This window comes from Stegastes partitus, unplaced genomic scaffold (genome assembly GCF_000690725.1).
Source record: "Stegastes partitus isolate 25-593 unplaced genomic scaffold, Stegastes_partitus-1.0.2 Scaffold3685, whole genome shotgun sequence".
Lineage (NCBI taxonomy): Eukaryota > Metazoa > Chordata > Actinopteri > Pomacentridae > Stegastes > Stegastes partitus.
Window position 1 is genome coordinate 24,142 of NW_007581416.1, and position 22,708 is coordinate 46,849.

At 43.0% G+C, this 22,708-nt stretch overlaps 2 protein-coding genes across 3 annotated transcripts; one reads left to right on the forward strand and one right to left on the reverse strand.

Moving 5' to 3' along the window:
* Positions 1-2,919: 2,919 nt before the first annotated feature.
* On the forward strand, positions 2,920-13,543 carry LOC103376159 (fibroblast growth factor 13-like). Of its 2 annotated transcripts, none has more exons than XM_008306527.1 (5): positions 2,920-3,000; positions 7,580-7,690; positions 9,980-10,083; positions 11,420-11,618; positions 13,347-13,543. In XM_008306527.1, the coding sequence occupies exons 1-5, from the start codon at positions 2,970-2,972 to the stop codon at positions 13,484-13,486; spliced, it is 585 nt and encodes a 194-aa protein (XP_008304749.1). In that variant the 5' UTR covers positions 2,920-2,969; the 3' UTR covers positions 13,487-13,543. The 2 variants fall into 2 exon arrangements, with proteins under 2 accessions (XP_008304749.1, XP_008304748.1); XM_008306526.1 differs by lacking the exon at positions 2,920-3,000 and adding an exon at positions 6,837-7,038.
* A 2,063-nt stretch (positions 13,544-15,606) lies between these two features.
* On the reverse strand, positions 15,607-21,726 carry LOC103376161 (actin filament-associated protein 1-like 1; the record flags this gene model as incomplete). Its single annotated transcript, XM_008306528.1, has 9 exons — positions 15,607-16,453; positions 16,593-16,718; positions 17,805-17,971; positions 18,049-18,216; positions 18,429-18,537; positions 19,017-19,098; positions 19,208-19,353; positions 20,646-20,860; positions 21,512-21,726. Coding segments are annotated over 9 exons (1,255 nt in total), but the record flags the coding sequence as incomplete, so codon positions are not given.
* Positions 21,727-22,708: the final 982 nt, after the last annotated feature.

The window sequence follows — 22,708 nt, forward strand, 5'->3', positions numbered from 1 at the left end:
ATATTGTCGTGAGGAGGTTAACGTTTATAGAATTGCATGAGGTCGGTAGCTAAAACACTGGAAATGTTTAAGAAAATGTCATGTTTTACCGTTGCTCTCTAGAAGAGAGTATTTATTGAAGCACTAGTGCACTACTGTTAACTTGAGTTAAACAGAGCATAACTCCCTAATTCCTGGAAAGCAGAATAACATCTGCTGATGAAAGTTACGTATATACACAGGCAAAAATTCAAAGACACAACGAAGAAACTGTGACTGATCAGTTACTGAAGCTGCAACTGGTACTTGAACTAATTAACTGGTCATTACCTTGTTTGTTAACACAACACATATTATATAAAACCCACAGTGTTTGAAATCAGTGATATTTGTCACGTCTGTTGTAATTTTAGACTGAAACATCTTTAGTAATGACTCTCTCTGGTGGACAGACAAGCAGGGTTTTATGTCACCTTGCGCTGCTCTATCTATTATAATGCGATTAAGGATTAAGTTTGGGTAGCACAAGAACTCATTAACATCTTGTTCTCAGAGAGGTTTGACTTATAAATTGGATGCCTGGTCATGAAATTTGCCACGCACATTCCTGGTCCTCAGAATAGATTCTTTGCAGATTGTCCAACATTACCTATTTAACCTTTTATGTGCAAACACCCACTGTTTCCACAATCGGTCACTCTTTTTCTGCAGTATGTTACTTGATAATGTGGCGCCATCTAGTGACTATTTGTCTAAACCGCTGCTAGTGGATGACAGCAGATACTCTGGAAACTCTGATGAGAAACACAACAGCTGCAGAGGGTTTTTTTGGAATAGATTACAGTGATTGAATACTGGCTACCTTCCCAGGCTGCTGGCCTGGAAACCTTTGCCAAAATGTACCTGCTGCTATCTTTCTGGTTTGCTATTTCAAGCCAAGGCCACAAAGCTGTTTTGGGAGGAATTATTTGTTTGTTCAAAGCTAAAACTGTATTCCAGTTTCAATTGAGGCAAATAGAGAGAGAGAGAGAGAGAGAGAGAGAGAGCAAGCTAAATAAAGGAAGAAATCTAAACATAAATGACCCAGACCAGCCTTCTGCTCAATCCAGCCATTTCCTGATCACAGGAAGACATTGCAGAATCTTACAATTAGGTGCACTAATGGAGTTTTAGTGAGATTTGGAAATCAGAATGAGAAGCAAAGTGATTTCAAAGATGTTTTCTCAGATACTACTCCTTCTTTCAGCTTCACTTTTTAAACTGCTGACTTTGCACGTTCTCTAGCAGCGTCCTGCTTCGCTGCCTTCTGTGATTTTATGTTCTGCCGTACCGCAGTGTGTGCAGCAGCAGCAGCAGACACTCTGCAATCTGTAATGCTTTCTGTATCATCTCAGTAATATAGACGCCGCTGTGATTTAACTGGCTGCTTCACAGGAAGCACTGTAACAGGACAACAATGTAATGGGCTGATAATATAGAGCTGCGGATAGCTGTGTAGTGTCTGTGTGTAATCCTGAACTGGCAGCGTTGCTCTGAGTGAGGTTACTATTTAATGTGCTTTGCGGGGATGCAGCCCACAGGCTCGGTGTGAGATGCAGTGCGGAGCCATTAGCTGTGTTTCTGAGTGTTTGTGTGCATGCTGTGTAAGTTTGTTTCTGTTTTGAAAGGGCTTCAAATCAAGGCCAATTCACTGCCTTCACTTGTATTTGTTTATCCGAACACGCAGTTGGTACGTTTTGTAAGGCTTAAACACTGCTACAGCAAGACACATTTTCTATATGATAAATGTAGAATCAGTACTAGATTTTAAAACAGACTGGTGGGTTTAAAAAAAGAAAAAAAATGCTTGTCTGCACTTCTAAGTAAATGATTGAATGAATTAGGGACAAAAACTGAAGTTCAGCTTGGCACTTGTTTGAGGTAGATGAACATTGTGATGGACTAAAACAGTACTAGAATTTAAAACATAGATTTATTCAAAAATACTTGTCTGCACTTGTAAGTGAATGAATGAATGAATGAGGAACAAAAATGAAATTTAGTTTGGCACTTGCTTAAGGTTGATGGGTTATGTGTGGACTATCTCGGTTTAGTCTGTGACAGATATTGAAAATAGTAATTCTTTAGATATTTTCCTCATTTAGATGCAGCTGAGGGTTTACTTATGCCTTACTGCTCGTACAGTTGTCCTATATTTGGCACCCAATATGTCATTTTTAGTCTTTTGCATGTTCTGTGCATGAGTCCCTAAATGTAGGCAGCGAGTTCCAGCTTCTCATTTGTGACTATTTGCTGCTTTTGGAGTGTTGATAGTGGAAAAGATGAAGTTGGTGGGGACAAGAAACTGACAGATTTTTTTACATTTTCTGAGCAATCAATTGGTAACATGATCAGCAGTTAGTTGCACTGCTTACAATAGTTTTCAAACAAAGATCAACCTGCAGACTGTGACACTGACAAGAGTAGTGGCAGGAGGCCCATGTAACTTCTTCTGCAGTGATATGTTAGTTTTTGGATGGTTTGTGGCTACTGAAAGGTCAGGGGTCACTGGGAGGTCAATAGAGACTTTACCAGTGCAGTGATATAGATTTGGGCACCCCCTCTAGAGCTCCAGCTTCACTCTGATCTCGCTCACACATAGAAACACTACAACAAACTCCAACACACACACACACACACACACACACACAGTTTCCTCGATAGATCCTTGGATTTGGGACCGGCCTGCTGGCTCCCTCCTTCACTTATTGTGCCAGATCAGCGGGGCCTCGAGATGAATCATTGATGACCGGTTCCAACGGCTTAATGGCCTCTAATGTTCTGTAATGATCTCCCGTCAACGCAGCGTGCGCGGCCTTAATGGATCCAATGCCGTGGAGAATTCTCCGGTTTGAACTTCGGTAATTCGTCCTCTTTTCGTCGAGCGGCGCACAACAGGAAGCGCGAAAAAAAGCCATGAGCACAAGGCTCCGGAGCTCCACGGGCGCAGCATGACTTTCCCTCTCCGTCGATCCACCTCAGGTAAGACCAGAAGGGAAACAGAGGAGATTTAATACGACTGATGGCAATTTTGTGAAGAAAAAAAAAAACAACTCTTAGGAGAAGGTGTTTGAATATGAGCGCAACTCTGCACTTTGTGATCCGCTTTGGGAATAAGGTGTTGGAGGTTGAGTTTCAATGACAGAGGAAAGTCTTTAGAAGCGACTTTTGAAATGTTGCTTGGTGTTTGGCCTCTATGGATAGATCCTGCAGTTAACTACGAATCCCAAAAGTGTCTAACTTTGCATTTCCTAGAGTTGTGTTTTACGCAATTTGAATATTTTGGTATAAATTGAGCCAAAGTGCGCCTTGAGCCGAGTTTCAACTTGAAGCGCTGTCCGTGGTGCTGAAAGAGGCCGCGCCCTTCTGCTTCTGTTCGACACATGACGGGCTTTTAGAAACACTCAGATACACACAGTTATAATGAATACCCCCGTAATGCTGGCTGCTAATAGTATTCTGCTATGTCCTTCGCAGCCCTTCGAATAAATCCATATTTAATGTATTTCAGGAGCTGACACACTGAACTTATTGGGCAGATTTCACAGCTTCAGCTAAGAAAAACAATGTTTATTCAGAAAACAACATCCTGCTTTTATTTTTTTTGTAAGCGTTAAATGAATTGTTTTATTGGCTTAACTTATCACAAACCCCCTCTGAGACCCCCAGAATCAAAAGTCTCAGCGCCTTCCACTCGGACTAATCCCATTATACTCAGAATCCATGTCGGCCTGCAGGCCAGTTTCTTACATCTTCCTCTCTCTCACAATAAGATTAAGCAAAAAATAACTCAGGGTTAAGAGCTATAGGGTTAAATTTTACCTTGATAAAAAATGTTCCAGGACATGATTTAAGTAGACAAATTCGAGGCTTGACGTGTATTAAACTGCTGCTTTTGAAGCTTTTGGTCAGTTCCTGTGGATATTACAAAATGCTGCTGGGTTTCTGCTGCTGATTGCTCAAACTGCCGTTCATTGAATCACACATACACAAGCTGCAGCAGGATATTTGCTGAAAGTGTAGCCAGTAGTTTCTTCTGACATAATCAACTCTCTCTTCTCTTACCTTTTTTCTTTTGGTACAATTCCCAAACTGCCTCTAGTAGGCGCTATGGAGCTCCAACCACAACTTCAAGAACTTCACTTGCTTATCAAAGGAACAGCTCCAGCTACTCCTAATGTATAAACTCCTTTAAGATATTTCCATTTGTTTCCGTTATTGCATCAGTGTGTCACATTAGGACAGTCTTCTATTTATATTCCACACACACTCGAGTTTGTTAGTTATTTTTTGCCTAATCATTTATTTAAAGGGGATATTTTTTTTTTAATCTCAGTGACAAATCCATTTCTAATTCCTCCCACTGTGTTGTCTGGCTGCTCATTTGTTTGATTGCTTTTCTATTGATCTGCTTATTGATCTGCCTTTCTTTCTGTTACATTTAAATTTGCCACTGTGGCAAGCTGAAAGCAGGAACCGGCTGTGCTCCTCGGGATCACCTTGTATCGGATGTGTTTTATGCTGCTCTGATTTTGTACGGCTGCTGCTTTTAGGGGGCACGTGGTGTTGGGTTTAAAGCAAGGATCTCATGAAAGAAAGATGAAGGACCAGACCTGGCTTTCAGTCATTACTGTTTTCTTTTTTTTTTCAAGGTGACATTACAGATTACTTATGAAATCTGTCAAGGCTAAAGTGTTGTCTCAGGGAATGTGGGTTGAACTGTACAGTCACGGCTACAACTATATTTATCTTGCACATTTACAAGGGTCTTACCTAACCAAGGAGGCCACGGATGTGACTTGAACTTCCCCCCAGTCAATGGCAGGCTAAAGGCTCCACCTCAGTGACCAGATCCTGACCTCAGTTTCTGTCCGTCACTTTTCTCCACCTACTGCCTTATTATTCTCACAGTGGGTTGCAGCCTACTGAGTTTGCCTCCTCTTCAGTTATGCAGTTTACCGGCTCACCACATCCTCTCTCGCTCTCTCCAGCCATCGATTATTTTTTTTCACTATCTTTCCCATCCGGAGGAACAGCATGCACCAGCTCTTGCCTGCTGTTTTCGGGTGCCAGGTGCCACATGCCACATGCAACCTCCACTGCTGAGGCTCTTTGTCCACCTCTTCCTCCTCCTCCTCCTTCTTCTTCTTCTCCTTCTTCTTCTTCTTCTGTACCAGTTGCCATGCGCCATTGCAGCTGTATCTGGCTCTGACAGCTGTGCATCTGTTTCCCTGTGGGGGCTGCCTGCGGCCAGTCGACATGCGTGAGGTGGCTGATTGCTGCTGGATGCCTGCCTCTGCTCTAATGTAAAAACGTGTAGAAAAAACAACACCTAAACCGAAGTGGCGCCTCTGATATTCACCTTCCTTCTTGCATGCTGCAGCCTTTCAGCAGTGGTGAACCTCTGCACCAAAATAAGAGGGGAGCCCCTCCTTTCCCCCTCACTCTCTCTCTCTCTCTCTCTCTCTCTCTCATAGCCTCACCAGGTCTTCACTTCATTTACCATTTAATTCTTTATTTCCTTCTCTTTATTTCATTTCCCAGCACCTCCTCATGTCTGCAATTTCCCTTTTTCTCCTCTCCTTCCTCTCTGCCACCCTCTGTCTCTCTTGCTGCTTTGCCTCTCTTCATTCCCCCCCTCCTCTTTCATTCATCATCCTCTTTTCCAATCCATTTGTAGGTGATTTTCTACAAGCTTCTCTCTCACTCTCCTCACACACTCAATATCTCATTTTCTCTCTCTCCCACCCCCCCTCTTCTTCTTCTTCTTCCATTATTCCTCCTCTCATTCATTCACCTGTCTATTTCATCTCCTCCCCCCTCCTCTTATTTCACTGTTTATTTTCCTCCTCCTAAATACCCCCCCCCCCTTCTCCCCCCTCATCTCTCTCTCCATCACCCTGCCTGTCACACATCTGTGCAACATGTAAATATCATGCCACGTGGGGGTTGCCTACAGGTGCCCTATGAGAAAGAGCTGCCCAAACCCCCCCTCACCCCTCACCCTTCCTCTCCAACCACCACCTCCCCACACGGACACATAACGCGCACATCCACACACACACCCTCCTTCTCCTCCTCCTCCTCCTCCTCCTCTTCTTCCTCCTCGTTCTTCCTCCTCCTCGGGCCGGGCAGGGCTGCAGCAGTTTTATGAACGGCACGGCTGCATCATGATCCCTTTCCCACTGAACCAGCCCCGAGCTGTTTCATTGACAAACATTCCGGTTGCTGCATTTCTGTCACGGACAGCGTCGAGGAGCGGAGCATCGCCGGGGGAGCGGCGCAGAGCAGCAGCAGCAGCAGCAGAAAAAGAGGAAGCAGCAGCTGCAGTGATCATCAACAACAACCACCGGTGTCGTTCACAGCACCTCCTAAGCTGTTGATTCGCCACTCGGACCCGGGACTGGTTCCTCCTCACCTCCTCCGCGCTCTCTTGGGACGCTCAGAAGAAGAAAAAGAAGAATCACCTGAGGGGGGAATCAGACAGCTTTTGCCACTCAGACCCCTTGGGGAGGAGAAGGAGGAGGAGGAGGAGGAGGGGGGGATATGTGAGGCGTTAACGCTCAATCACTGGCACAGTAACCGGATTTGTTTAACGACTTCCATGACGCGCCCGGACGCACCGATGGAGGATTCTGGACGCACTTTAAAATCACGGATATCTGCGAGACTGCATCGGCCGGTGTGTGATGCGAACTGAGCCGTGGGTGGTGTAGACCCCCCCTCCTCCCCGCACACCACCCCCCCACACCGCCTTTGCCTTGCGAACACCCTCTCCAACCGGGACGCACAGCCTCGTCTCACTCTACCGGGGGAACATGTCCCGGGCAGCGGCTATCGCCAGCTCCCTGATCCGCCAGAAGCGGCAGGCGAGGGAGCGGGAGAAGGCGAACGCGTGCCGCGGCAGCGGCAGCCCGAGCAACAGCAAAGGCGCAAACGAGAAGCCCAGCAAGCTGAACGTGTTCTCGCGCGTCAAATTGTTTGGATCGAGGAAGAAACGGAAGAGAAGGCGACCACCAGGTCTGAGGGGTGATGGGGGGGATGTGAACATGGAGAGCCATCAGCAGGACCACCACCTCAACCATCTTCTCCACCAGCATCATCATCATCACCACCATCCAACACCATTTTTTTTTCTCGTCACAAAGCGGGGCTCCTCATCACTTCATCATTTGTAACCTCCGGAGAGCTTAGTCTGCCCATTTCATGTCACCACAAACATCTCCTGTAAATAACTTTATGTTGTCCTGCAGCAAAGTGTTGTAGCATCTGTGAAAGCTGCTTAAATCAGAATCCTATTATTTGAGATCAGAGCTTGGACCACTCCATCATGCCACATCTGTCGATAATTATCTGATTTTAATGAGAGCTACAATGTTCAGAGGTCAGTGATCGATACTGGGCCCTCCAGCAGCAGTGATTGGAAATATAAACAGCTTCTCCTCCTCTGACACTTCCGGCTTCCTGGAAACTGCTGGATTTGATCCATGTGATCACATGACTGTATAATAAGAAATGAAGGCAGTTCATGTATCTCTTCTCTCCTCTTCTCTCCTCTCAGAGCCCCAGTTAAAGGGCATTGTGACCAGGCTTTCCAGTCGCCAGGGCTTCCAGCTGCAGATGCAGCCTGATGGCACAATTGATGGCACCAAGGATGAAGACAGCACCTATGGTGAGTCTACCTCTGGTCTGTGGACATATATGAAGGCTGCTGCTCCATTTTTCTCATTTGTTGTTTCAAAAACCAACTTGCTGCTGCAAGAAATGATTATTTCATTATCGATTAATCGGCCACTTATTTTCTTGACTCACTGATTAATCATTGTGGCTGTTAGATGTCAGATAATAGAGAGAAATGCAAATGAGGGTCAGGTAAAGTCTCAAGTGCTTTTTTTTTCTGCCCAAGAGTCCAAAGCCAAAAGATGTTAAACTTCCGATCATACATGCATGTTAAAGAAAAGTATTAATTCTATATGAAAAACGTAAGAAGCTTGGAAAAATTACTACAGCTAATGTTCAGTTAAAAACAGATACAAGTCTTTTCAGCTTTAAAATCAGCTTTAGACTGAAAGACAAAAGCATCCCCCTCCAGTGTTAACAATTCTAAATACAAACTTAAAATGAATGTAAAAAGATTTTCTCTGTATGTTAATACATTTGAAAAAAATGAACGAAAAAAGGAAATCTTTTCAAATGTCACTTTTTTTGAAAAAGAAGAACTGTATTTGGGCTGCATCTTTCCAACTAGTTTAGGAATTTGTACTTTAAACACCATCTTTAGAGCTCATCTGACACCATGCTTTCTTACAGCCTCACTCATAGTGAAGCTTTATAGTCCTCCTTGTGCAGGAGAATATTGCAACATATTGAAGGTTTAATAACAAGCAAGGGGTGATTTAATTTAATTCCCATGTTCACACTTTGGAGTTAACATCCAAACCCAGTTAAATCCACTTTAATGACAAACTTCACCCTGTGGAAATCCGTCTGATGAGGAACTTGTAATTCAGGCCGTCACTCAACAACATGTCAAGTGTTCATTTAATTAGTGAGATGGTGCACGCTTTTCCTCCAAATGTCAGATGGCAACACAGCAATCTATCTCTGTTAAATGCTTCCTGGTTAAAGGAATTGATTAATATCCCCAGAACATACAGTGCAATGTTCAGATCTCTGAAATAATGACATGTTGAACTCGTGAACAGATCCCCCCTCCCCCCATATCTCATTCTGTTTTTCACACCCACAAGCACACACACACACAGGCCACAACGTGTGATTGATACGGCTAATTCAATTCTGTTGTTGTGGTTCAGACGGCAATCACTCTCCTTCTTGTGCACAGTTGGTGTTGCCAGCATCTCGCATTAATCTCTGCTGCTTCTCAGGCCACCAACTGTTGTGTACATGGAGGAGGACGCGGCTACGGCGGAAGCGCGTTCTTTTAATGAAATGATTACATGGTGTATACATCATGTAAACGCCTGCCCACATGGAATCGAGTCACCCATGACTGGGTTTGGATGGATAATCCATGTAATCCACATCTCCATATAACCGCAGCCATTATAAAGAACATGGTTGGCTAAATGATTATAATTAAACAAGGGCCTGACTCATCAAAATGTCAGGAATAATTGTGTCCCTGCTACAGCTACTTATTCTGTGAAAACATGCATTGAAGAATGTGGAGCCCAGACAGCTTGCCGTTTGTGCTGTAAAATCCACAAAGAGCCAGAGCATCTTGAATCTTGCAGCGTTAAAAAGCCTAAACAAAGCCCAAAAAATACATCTAAAACATTCCTCGCATGATGAATTAGCTGATTACACAGCAGCTTTGATTATCGTTGAAGTCACTTATCAAGAAGATTGTCAAACCTTCTCGGATTGCGGTTTCTTTGCTGTAAGATTTGCTCTTATTTATATCATCGCAAAGTGAATATTTTTTGGCTTTGGTCTGGTAATCAAACAAAAAGCCATTCGAAGGCATCGTTTTCTGTGTGGGAAGTTGTGATGGGCACTTTTCACCACCCTCTGACATTTTACAGAGTGAATGATTGATTGAATGGAGAAAATAGCTAACACTCTAGCTGATAATGAAACGGATCATTAATTGTAGCTCTGGCAGGAGCGTTTTCATGTGCATGATAGAGGAAATCTGTGGCTTTTTCTGTCCAAACGTGTCCTCGCACCGCTCAGATGTTTACTGAACCTTGCTTTGCAGCGCGCCTTTTGCTAATTCTTACCCTTTTTCATCCCACGCTTTGTACCTGGAGCTAAATTGTAATTCAGTCACCTCAGAGCCCGACTGACCTTCTAAAATAGCATCTCTTTTGCGAAATCCCGGTGTCATCATGCCATTGATATTGATGAGTATTTTTTCTCTGTTTTTCCTTGCTGCATGTTTGTTTGCTGCGTGTGTCTTCATGTGTTGTGTGCGTGTATTCATGTGCATATGTAGCTGTGTTCAACCTGATCCCAGTGGGGCTTCGTGTGGTGGCCATCCAGGGTGTCCAGACCAAACTCTACCTGGCAATGAACAACGAAGGCTTTCTCTACACCTCTGTAGGTCGCCACAGACACACACGCCTTCATCACCGCCGTCACCATCAATATCATCACTACAGACTAAAAATCTCGTCTTTGGGTCAGGTTGAGTAATGAAGCAAAAGCTTTCAGTCTGAGCAGTCTCATTACTGTTCTATCATCACATCAATACTTTAACTACAGTGTTGCCTTGTGACTCAGCTGCCACAGGGTGTTATAATCCAGTGTCTGAGCCTCCCTTATCTGTCTCCTGATATTGTGGCTTCTCAGGATTGATTTCAGATCATCCTCTAGCCTCCTTTTGTTTATCTCCCTTCAGTCATTCTTTGATAGGGAGATTACTTTGTGTCCATTTATACACAACTCCAAAAATTAGTTTTCACATCTCTCGCCCCCCCACTTGATATACATCCCCACTGTGCAAATATGTATTTACTTTTTCTTTTTTCAGACAGGTCAGAAGGTAGTGTTGGCTGCAGTGCAGTGCATTAAGTGCCTCACTTTAGCTCTTGAACACTGATGGTGGGTGGCGGAGAAGCAATAACAAAAAAGAATCAACAAAAATAACACGCACTTCCAGCAGTCCAAACAGAGCTGCGAAAACCAAATGATGAAAACTAGCAAAGAGGAAATAGAAAAGAAAACCAAACTGTACACACCTCGATGTAATAACGGCCACACTGTGAGCACGTATACCGCCACACTATCTGCTCCATCAAGTCCAGTCCTGGCTGCTTTGCATTGTCATTCGGAGGGAGCTGGCTTCAGTCATAACATTGATATCACTTGTCTCATCTTTGCACCTGATATTAAATGCAGAATACAAACACACACAGTATTTATGAAGATACACACACAAGCACCTCCAAGGTTTCTTACTAAATGAATAAGAGGATCGTGCATACACAAACTTAGCCAAAATTCATACAAGATTAATGGATGATGGAGAGAAAGAGCACTCTTTCTGTATCTTTCTGTTTCCCCCGGCAACCTGGGCACCATCTTTCTCTCAGTGGGCTGGTTGGTATTCAAGGGAGTAGCCGGTTGCCATGGAGACGCAGGCATAAGGAAATGCAAATGTCAGCTGTCCTAAGTTGGTGCAGTTTGTTCTGGGAGACTACAGCTTGGACGAGATAATGATTCAAAGAGCAGGCCAGCTGATGGATGAACACACTGATGGCAATATGGAGGAGTGATTGAATGCTTTATAATGGTGTTTCTAGTACAAACTCATACCTTCGGTGACTCCGCTCCTCCTGCAGCTAAAGCCCCACCCCTCCACCTCCACTTCATCACCTCCTCGTCTTCTTTCTTTCGCGATTCATTGTAATGTCTGTCACTTTTTTCTACTCAGGAACATTTTACCCCAGAGTGTAAGTTCAAGGAGTCGGTGTTTGAGAACTACTACGTCACCTACTCCTCCATGCTGTATCGGCAGCAGGCCTCAGGCCGGGCCTGGTACCTGGGACTCAACAAGGAGGGGGGAATCATGAAGGGGAACCACGTCAAGAAGAACAAGGCCGCAGCACACTTCATACCGAAACCGCTCAAAGGTAGGACCACTAGGGGAGTTTAACAGTTGTTTTAAGGCATCCAGAAACTTTAAAGAACTCAAATGTTTTTCTTTGTTGGTGCTTTTCTGAGATGCTTGAGCTTTACTGTACAAAATAATGTGAGCTGTGTGCATGTTCACATTTATTGGGTGAAGTTTCTCTGAGCTCAACTTAATCTTCAGTTCAACACATGTTCACCCAAGCATGATTTATTTTTTTTTTTGGCATCACAAAGTTTGGAAGCCAGCCATGGTTCATAGCAGTTTTAAGTATTATGCAGAAACTATTTACTGGTACAGAAGACATTCTCCATCTCACTGTTAAATTTTTAACATGAAACACTGTCACATATTCATAGATTCTGCATTTGTGAATGATGGATGAGCCATAGATGTAATTTTGAGAATTTGAGACAAGTTTAGTGAACTTTCCTGTTGAAAACGATATCAGACAAACCAGAGGAGAGTATTTTTAGGTCTTAAAACCCATCTGGAGGGGATCTTTAAATATTCATGACTGAATATGCAACAATCAGTTAGCATAAGAATAAAACATTGTATACTCTCCTATGATAATCCAAATTCTGTGTGTTCATGTAGAACAATATTGCCTAAAATAAGACGCTAATTGTGAAAATGCATGCGTGTATGCAAAATGCATCTCGGGGTGATTTTGACTCAAAAGATTCTCAGGGAAAAATGTTTGCTGAACTGACTTACTGTGTTTTGTAGATAATATAAAAAGATTGTAGTAGATGATTTTAATAGATGAAAGTACTTGCTTGAGATGTTAAATGAAAGTACAGTGTGACAGAATTTTAGCAGTAAAAAGAAAGAATAAAAAAGGTGGCACATGATAAGGAATCATATGGGCAGTTTAGGAAAGACAAAGAGTCTCAACCAATGAGTCATCAATGGCATGCAAAAAACGTTTTAGACTCAATTACTTTAGAGGAGATGGAAAAACAAACATAAATCTAGAATTATCCAGCATTAGAGTGCAGTTTTGTATCTTACAGCTCATTGTTTTGGTTGTCTGACCTACAACTCGGCTGTTTTTTTTATCAGACTCTTGCAACTACTAGACGCAGCAGGCAGTCGTTTCCAGTTAAAAAGCTCTCACTGCCTGACCAGCACCGAACGGCAGACACACAAATTCAGCTAAAGTGCCAGATATTTCCCTCGGGAGTTAGTGGAGGGGAAAACAAAGCTGAAAGGAGACCGAATATTGGACTTACATTCATCAGATGGACACAAACACGACTCCAAATAAATGTTAATGTTGCTCCTTATCTGCTCAGTGTGCAGCCAGGCAACTGTTTGGTTAAAAGGCTTGCAACTTAAAAAGGTAATGTGTCACTGTTGCATTACAGCTGGTCTCCGTTGCTTGGAAGTGACTAAAAGCAATCCGTTTTAAAGGGGCGGGGGGAAATTGCTTCTTTTTTTTTCCATTTTTTAATTGTATGTTTTTTGCCATTCAGTGACTTCAGAATATAATTTATCCACATTTATGGAGTGTGACGGTGCAGCTTAAAACTGCAGGAAATCCTCTCTGACAATAAAATCAGGATTAATTAAACCTCTGAGTTATCTCTGTGCAAGGGAACTAAATGTACTTAACTGACTGAACAAGGCTGTGCATACCAAACCTGAGTGATTCAGTTAGAGCAAAAACCAATAAGCGAATTAATGATTCTTGTCTTGTGTGTGCTTCTGTGTGTGTTTCTAGTGGCCATGTACAGGGAGCCCTCCCTCCACGACCTGACAGAACTCTCACGTTCAGGCAGCGGCACGCCGACCAAAAGTCGCAGCGCTTCGGCCCTACTTAACGGCGGAGGGAAGTCGCCCAGCAACAATGACTTATCCTAGCCCCCCGACCCCTCACACATGAACACATACACAAACACACACACCCACACACACACACACACACACCCACACACATGCACACACGCAGATCTCAGGCCGACATGCCCACACATCAGGCTGGTGAGGGGGTGAGGCGAGGATAAAAAGAAAAAGGAAGGATTACGGGAATGTGTTCTTCCACTTAACGGAGCCCACTGTGACTGACTGTGATGTAAATAAATCAAGGACAATCAATCCGTCTGGCTCTGCTGCTCTCGTCTGCAGAGGGACAGGACCTGTGAATCTCTTCCCTTTCGACTACTCTTCCTGCTGTGTCGTAACCAGATCGAGGAAAAAAAATTTTTGGGTGGGGGGGTTTAGGGAGAGAAAGAAACGAGGGATAGAGAAAGTCAGTCAGTCACACAGTCAGATAAAACAGACTGTTACAGAGAACCAAAGAGTCCAAGTATTAACTTCACTAGGTTACTGCTACGAAAAAGGCAAGTGGCCAGAAAGTTACAAAGGAGAGTTACAAAGGAAGGAAGGAAGTCTTTATCTATTCTACCGTACGCTATGTTTACACAGAGCTCATGGGGTTAAGTCATATTTTTAAAAATGACGAACGTATTCCTTGTACACTTATGAGGACTGATCCTTTGTTTGCATGCAGGTGCGCCTGTGTGTGAGTGTGTGTTTGTGTGCGAGAGAGGTTGAGTACATGGCGTGCTTGCGGTCGGTGCGTTTGTGTGCGTGGGCAAGCGAGAGCAAGTGTGTGCGCACGCATGTGTCTGGGGAGGGGGGGATTTTACCTTTTTAAGATCTGTTGTATATCAGACAAACCTCCTGAGGGCTTTAGCAGGTTAATATAAGGTTTACTGTATATGCTTCCATGCTTACTTCTTACAAGCAATGCTGTTGTTTATCTTTCTGTTTGTTGTTGTTGTCCCTTGCTGTTTGTTTGTTTGTTGTTGCATGGAAGCTTGTGGACCTCTGCTCAGTAGCAGCATGCCGAAGGTCCGTTTTTTTCCCCCCCTGGTCTTACGTGTTCCTGACCAAAAGAGAACACTAGTGAGCCAATAGTGTCGTACCAGAACACTAGTGAACCAATGTGAGGGTGTTAGAACACTACTGGACCAATAGTATTGCACCAGAACATGAGTGGACCAATGGTGTTGGACCAGAACTTTGGTGAATCAACGGGAGCACAGATTAACTTAATATTTTGGTTCCTGCTGTGGACAAACTAGAAATGCACTAAATAAACTCTTTCTAAAGAAGCAACTTGACTGTCTGCTTTTTAATCTACCTTGTTGACGTTGTGCCGTTAAGATCAACTCAGTAGTTCAGAAAGTGTTCGTATTTAAAGGGTCAGTTTAACCAAATTGCACAAGACAATTTGCATGCTTGGTTTTGATCAAGTTAGCCTGGATTTTGAGATCACAGCCTCTGAGGTGAATTTCTTTTGTGGTAAAGACCTTTGAAAATGCTTTCATATCTACTTTTGTGGGTTATCTAGCAGGAACATGTTGAGTTTCTAAATGCTGTTACACCATAAATTACATGAATTTCTATTGTACTTGAAAAAGACAGAAATCTCAGAGGGAGAGATAAAAAAGAGAGTTTTTGTTTTACTTCGGTTTGTTATTTTTGTGAACTGACCCTTTTAAATTTTCAAATATGCTTTCTCATATGGTTTTAGTGTATACAGTGTCACCTTTGTGTGGTTAAACCAGTTTCTAAGCAGGTTTTCAGTATGTGATGTGTTCAAACATAACACATTCATGCTGTTTATGGATACTTTTGTCCCATAATGCACTGTGTGTAGGAAATGGACGAGCGACTTGCAGCTGGAAAAAAAAATTCAAGCTAATGCTAGACAGTTATAGGAACAGAAAACAAGAAAATGGAATACCTCAATTATTCTAGATTTCTTATACAACAACTGCATAAGTGGCTCATGAACAACGCAAGGTTGTTCAAACAGGCATTATAATTAAATTTTGCCACTAGAGGGTGCTTGTAGTTCAGAGCTTTGATTTGATTGTTGCTTTCTTAGAGTAAGATCATCCTGAAAGGGAAGTATGAGCCACAAACTAAAGATGCTCCTTCAGTGTAGGGAAAAAGAAATCTGGTTTGCAAAGTTTCTTGATAAAGTAATTTTTTACTCCAACATGTGTGACATAGGTATTTATCTTCAAATGAATCTGCTGACAGAGCTGTTAATGTCCAAGACATCCAGGTAATCACAAAATACAACAAGATAAAGTGCAAAAGTCAAATATGAAAAAAAAATACCCATATAATGGTCAAAAGCTATCGTTTCACATTGCAACAATAAACATTTCCTCATTGGTTTCAGGAACAGTGTCATACTCAATACGGTTTCCTAAATGTTTAAATATGCAAAACAAGACATGAGATACTTCTCTCATCAGTAATGATAATTTACAATAATATTGATGTCTTTAGTTTTTCATTTTTCATTTCTAAGTGTTGAGTAAAAAAAAAAAAAAAGAATAAAAACCAGTGGGTGTAAGTAGGAAGTCTTGCTGTAACGCTGAACTCACATTGCTGAAGAACCACACTTTCTGCAGCCCTGTGCAAATGTAAACACACATGCAAACTCACGCAAACACATAAACGTGATGTTCATAGTGATCCACGTTAATACTGTACTGGTATATCAGTCAAGTCTGTCCTATTTACAGTGGTTGAGGCAGCATCGTGCTGCTTGGACTTGCTAAGATCCCATTTTTTCTTTACATAAGAGGAGGGAAGAATATGTCAGAGTCCGCCCTCCTCCTCCTCCTCCTCCTCCTCTTCCTCCTCCATCTCTTCTTCCTCTCTTCAGTGCCAGTTTTTCTTGCTGTTCTTACATTCTCCTTTTACACATCCTCCTGTCACGGCTCAGTTTTTTTTTTTCTCTCCAAGAATCCATCTGTCGATCCGGTTGTGTTCAGTTTAGGTCCCCTTCTTTGACTCCCACTCCTGGAAACCAAGAGAGAGCACAAAGTGAGGAGGAGGAGTCCTTGCACAAGCACATACACTAGTTGTATGATCAGTACGAAAAGAGCTCTCCAAATTGTTAGCGTCTTAACAATATGCACTACATACGCACATACTCTACCTTTGCCTTCTGCATGACATTCCCCTTAGAGGAGGCGTAAAGAGATGGAGGGCGTTTACGGAGTTCAGATGCTGAGTTGACGGGTAAAGTCTCATTGTAAACCTTTTCAACCTTGCTGCCCTGCGCCTGCACACACAAACAAACATACACACAGACGAAAGTGTGAAAAATTACAGTAAGTGTCAGATTTCACTCAAGAAAAACTTGTAATAGCTCTTATTACTAACAATAGACAGACAGGAAATGTGGGGAAATTGGGCAGGGAAAAGTCATGTGGTAAGGACTCCTGCCAGCTGGGAATCGAAAAGGAGAATCACTGCTGACGGCGTTCGTGCCCATGTAGTACGTCTCCCATCCACTCAGCTATCGGATCGCCCCGGGAAATATCCTCTTTCACTTTCCTGGACTATTTCTTGGCCAGCAGCAGTAACTTCCTGCAATCATAGCTGTGAAGTTGCTAGGCAACCGGAGCAGGAGGTCACTGCCCACAGGCAAGAAACAGTCCTCAGTAAGAACTCGAATAAGAGTATTTCCCTTAAAAAAAACATTCCTTTATAGCAAAGGATGAAGATCCAAAACGATATATTGCGATATACTGAGATTTGGCACTGGAAAGCGGAGTTGGAGCACAAACTCTGCCACATAACAGCATTTGAAGCATTGATACAGTCGGCTCGAGCAAACATGCAGCATGAGAAATTCTTTAATTCTATTTTAACACACTCCCAACTGTCCATATTGGCTATGGAGAAATCCCTTCTGAACGCAAATCCACAGTTCATGTTCTGTGTAAAATTCTATTCCAAGGTTCAGCTGAGACTAATGTGAGCTTTAAGCACTCAAGCGGGCACCTTCTTCACTTACTGTCTTTTAGTACCAAATTTCCACCATACTAAAAGACTATTATTTTGAAATATACCCACTTTAACTGTCAAACTGCTAAAGTTTCATCGTAGCTTTTCCTGAAATTTGGGATTTATTGTCCCTCCTTGTCTAAAAAACGCAACAATGACAGCAACTGATAACACTTTCAGTGCACACACAGGAATGTCAGGGTAGTTTTATGATATCATTTGAAAGAAAATCAGTAAGATGTGACTCTATTTAAGTGGCCAAAACTCCACAAGTAACAGAATATACTTCTAAAACTCTTACACAGGAGTTTCAGTGTGAGCTGTAAAACAAATGTGTGTCTTTGCTGTAGCTTCCTACCTTGGCGCTGATCTTGCTGTCAGTAGGTGGACCCAGTGCTCCTCTAGCCAGTGATTTCTTCAGGTTTTCTTTGACTTCTGTCAGTCTGAGCTCCAGTTCTACCCTCTCCTCCTCTTTCTGTTTACACAGCGTCTCCAGCTCAGCTAACCGCTTCTCCACACCATGACCTGCAGACACACTCATAATTAGTAACCACCACCAAGCTTAAGTCTAAACAGCGCTGCGTGTGCGATGTGTCTCCGACCTGTGCCGCTCTTCATCTCCTCCTTCACCCCCTTCTTCTCCCTGCGGAGGGAAATCAGTGCATTTCTCAGGTCCTCTTTCTGCCTCTCCAGCTCTTCTTTCTGCCTCAGGTATCGCCGGGCATCCTCCTCTGCACGCGTCTTCCCATAGCGTCCGTACTGATTTACATCTGAGAGGAATAAACACAACAAAACATAAATAGAAATGGCAAGTGCTGGTGCAGCTTTGTAATGAGAAGCTTCCGAAGCTATCCGCCTCGACAAACTTTTGCTTAACACCGCAATCATGGCGAGGAGAAGCCAGACAGCTGTGGCCACATTTCTCTCCCATGTAATTTTCATGTAGCCAACCTAATGAATTATGAAATGAAGGCAGACTCACTGGAGGCGTGTCTCTTAATGGCAGCCTGCTGTTCTGTTTTTTCAGAGTCCCTGCTTGAGAAGGAGGCGTGACGTCTCACATGGCCTCCTCGGCTCTCCACATCCCCATCCTGCAGCGTCGGGGAAGATCGAGTAGATGTACTGAATTTACAGGGTTCATTTAAAGAGTTTTTACTAACATGTCGTGACAAAAGACATATAGAGACATTTATGCCCATTAACAAATTAAAATGTGCAATAAAAGAAGAATTAAAGTGAATATTTTGGTGTTCTTCTTATTGTGTTATTCTAATATTTACACCCCCATTAGGAGCACTGGGGCTCCAGTGAAGCACAATACAGAATGCTGTTATAAATCTTAAGAAAACAAGTGGAGCTGTCTAAAAACTAAAAAAAGGAGAGAAGTCACAAAATAATTTCAGTCCATTCAGATTCTGTAAATCTGCAATGAATACTGCAAAGTTAAGAAGGGATCAGGAGAAAGAGCAAAAGCAGATTAAGACTTGGAAAGCTTTAAACCTCTCTGTGTTTGGTGGTTTTAATTTTAAAGATTTTGTATGCTATCACTGGTTTGATGATGTTTCCTCACCTCAATGCTTTCATAGACCTCATCATAAGTTCTGGAGTCTATCGAGGCATTGCTGGACGAAGCAGCAGTGGTCGTGGCCCACCTGAGAGGAAAGAGAAGCCCGACACAAAAAGGAGTATTTCAGGATTAAACGTTATGATAAGAAAACCCTTGGTCAATGCATGTACTCAAAGTGTACGGAAGTGACTCACAGGAAGGAGTGCCTGGCAGCGTGCCGTATGTCGGTGAGTGTGTCCACATCAATGTAGTCGTAGTGCAACTCTTCAGGGAGAGTGGCGCTGCCGGTCTCTGCAAACAAAACACCCAACCAGCGGCCAAGATCTTCAGAGCAGCTGGCCTGATGGACACACACACAAACAAATGCGCCCACATTATAGCTGCTTGATTTCCACAAAAATGTAGGTGTGGCATCTCCGTGCACATGTTGACTCTCTGTCTCGTCTGTGTCTCTGATGATGTGAAGAGAGAGCCATTAAAAACAAATCGGTCTGCCTACATTAAATCTACTCTGCCAAATATAATAGTTCAATAGTTTTTCCCATATCAGCTCCAGGTAAAATCAAGAATCCTCCTCCTAATATGCAAAGCACTTAATGACCAAACTCTTATCTTAAAGACCGTATTGAACCATACTGTCCCAACAGGGCACTTTGCCCACAGACTGCAGGTGCTAAGAGTTTCCAAAAGCAGAATGGAACTCAGAGTCTTCAGTCATCAGGCTCCTGTTGTGGGACCAGCTCCCGGTTTTGGTTCAGGAGGCAGACATTCTCTGTCTACTTTTAAGATCAGGCTTAAAACATTTCTCTTTTGACAAAGCTTTTGGTTAGGACTGTCTAAGGTGACCCTGAATCATCTCTTAGTTATGCTGCGAAAGGCCCAGGCTGCTGGGAGACTTCCATTGATGCACGGCGCTCCTCTCCTTTACTCTCCGAGGGATAGTGGTGACTCTGCAGTTAAGGATGTGGCTACTAATCAGAAGGCTGAGAGGTTCAAGCCCCAGTGCTGCTTAACTGCCACTGTTGAGCCCTTGAGAAAGGACCTTAACTATATCCGCTCTGACACCAGCTTCCTGACAAGCTGGGAGATGCAAAGACTGCATTTTGTTGTAGTCTGGAAAATGAGAATAAAGTTGAATCCTCTTAGAATTTTACCTCCTATCTGTTGTGGCATATAAATATATGCCACAGTTACATGTCAACAACTTTGTATTGTCTCTTTCCCATAGTTTTGTCCTCTCTGGCTCTGAAGCTATGCATTTATTATCAGTGGTTCCTGGCCTCATCAACATTTCCAGTGGTTTTCCTGTTTTCTTATGCATTGTTTGTCTGTTTCTCTTCGCCATCCTGTTCTCTCTCCTCTTTACCATGATCAAAAATAGACAGATGTCCGCCCTCCTTGAACATGGTTCTGCCAGAGGTTTCCTCCTGTTAAAGGGGATTTTTTTTTTCTTTACAAATGAAGGAGGAGTTTGCTCAAAGGGCATTGTTTAGATGTGGGGTTTGTCTCTCTATAATATAACTGTGTTAGATTTTCACCTTACTATATAACCTTGCGATGACTTATGCTGTAATTTTGCACTACATTAATAAATCTCAATTGAACTGAGTTTAAAATCTTTGGCGGTTGCACCTCTAAAGCTGCCAGTTCGTTGCCTCCCTGCAGGATGCGGAAGGAGAAGGGGTGTTTGGGTCCGAGGCCGCCTGGCACCACTTCCGCCCCCTTGAGTGGCACCACGATGACGGGGGGCCGCTGGTCTCCTGGGTCCTTCTGCAGGTACAGACTTCCGCCTCGCAGCACGCACCAGCGCTCCTTCCAAGAGCCGCTCAGACACACACTGAGGTAGCCTGTGGAGAGGGTTAGCGACAATGAGTAGAAAGAGACAGCAAGCATGTTTAGTGTCTTACCACATCTCGAAGTCAATCTGTCGAGTTTAACCTTTGTAGTCTGCACATCAACTTTAAATACACTCTGACTAACTTTAAAGCTTATTCCTGAAAATGTACCTTACTCATTGTCAGACCAAGTGATATATTTAATCTGGACCAGCATTTTTAGGCTTCATCTTTACAGTTTATCAAACAGAAGAACTTTGGGATCTCTATTAAAAATTAAAACTAAATTTAAACATACTGTTCCCAAGTTGTGTAACTGGCATTAGTTATGATGAGCCCACTACTGTACCGGTATCACAGAAGAATTAACAGCACCAAATGTGTGATTCTTTCATTCATTTACTTAAAGATTGCCCACAAAATCTTTTTTATTGAAGTAGTCTATGGTCTGCACTGCACAAAAATGGTCATATTTCAATTTTATATTATGCACAATCATTTCCAACATAACATTTTTGTCTACATAGGCTTTTCTCACTTTTTTGAATTATGTATCACTGCAAACTCTTTGGCAAAGAATCTAATCATCAATCAGTCACTTAAATAACAATCCACCAACGAACAAACCAGCCAAACAGCTACTCGATCATGTAGTGTCCTCACCACAGCGTGGGTTGTCATGGTGCCCAGAAGACGAGGGAGGCTCTCCTGGTAAAGGGGGTTTCCGTTTGGAGAAGGTGATGATCCTATTGATTTTCTTCCCTGCTGCTCGGCTCATCGACCCTGTCAGCTCTGAGAATGTGCCACGCTTCCCCCTGTCTGAAGTCAAACACACCCTGAAATGGAGCCTTGCATGATCCAAACAACGAGAGAGATCACTTTAAAGTTTACACGCAGCAGTAGGTTTATCAAAGTACTTTTGAACTAAAAATTACACGTTTCGGCAGTTACGTTAAAGTAAAAACATGACAAACTGCACGGTTTCAAGTGATAGATATCGTTGTGAAAAAATACATTTTTGTGGAAGAATTTTCACCCTAACAGAACTCATGGAGCTTTTTGAATAAATAAGCATGGTATTTTAATTTTAGAGATAACTTCTAGGTATTAACCGAACCCTAGACTGTGTTTGTGGGCCCATTCTGAATGTCCCAGGTGCAGCTACGCTCCGTCCAGCCTACTTCCTATGATGTCAGCGGGACACAATCGCAGGAAGAGGACAGGAAGGATGTCATATCTGCCTGCGCCTCACTTCCGGTCTCACCCTCTCTCTCATGTCTCTTTAGGTTCAGAGCTGCTTCATTGGTAAACAGGTTGTAATGAAACTGACACAACATGACTGTGTGTGACCTATTTTTTCACTCTGCATTGTGGATCCCCTGGTTTCTCTTTCCTGATTTTGTAGACAGAAAAACAAAAAACAGTGTGTGTGCTTTTGATTAATCTGTGTGTTTGTTTATTTGCACTCTTGTAGCTTTGTGGGGACTTCAGGCCCTGAACATGAAAGTGAGGACATTTTTGGAAAGCAGATACATTTTACTTTTACTTCCTCCACAGACCATTTGAAGGTAAAGACTTGGTTTAAGGTCTGGGTTATATAGGGGCCAGGGATATGACTACTACTACTTCTAATTAGGGTCCGAGCACCCAAAAGGGTGCGAAGACCCTATTGGAACTGCTCGGATTATTATTATTATTATTAGGGTCCGAGCACCCAAAAGGGTGCGAAGACCCTATTGGAACTGCTCGGATTATTATTATTATTCGTGACAAAGACACGCGTTTTTGAGGCCCTAAACATACTCGAAAACTCACCAAAATTGCCATGTACATCAGACCCGGTGAAAAATTTTATAATTT

Coding starts and splice junctions, on each gene's coding strand:
- LOC103376159 (XM_008306526.1), top strand. CDS start 6,837: ATGTCCCGGGCAGCGGCTATCGCCAGCTCCCTGATCCGCCAGAAGCGG. Junction 7,039..7,579: donor GAAGAGAAGGCGACCACCAG/GTCTGAGGGGTG, acceptor CTCTCCTCTCAG/AGCCCCAGTTAAAGGGCATT. Junction 10,084..11,419: donor AAGGCTTTCTCTACACCTCT/GTAGGTCGCCAC, acceptor TTTTCTACTCAG/GAACATTTTACCCCAGAGTG.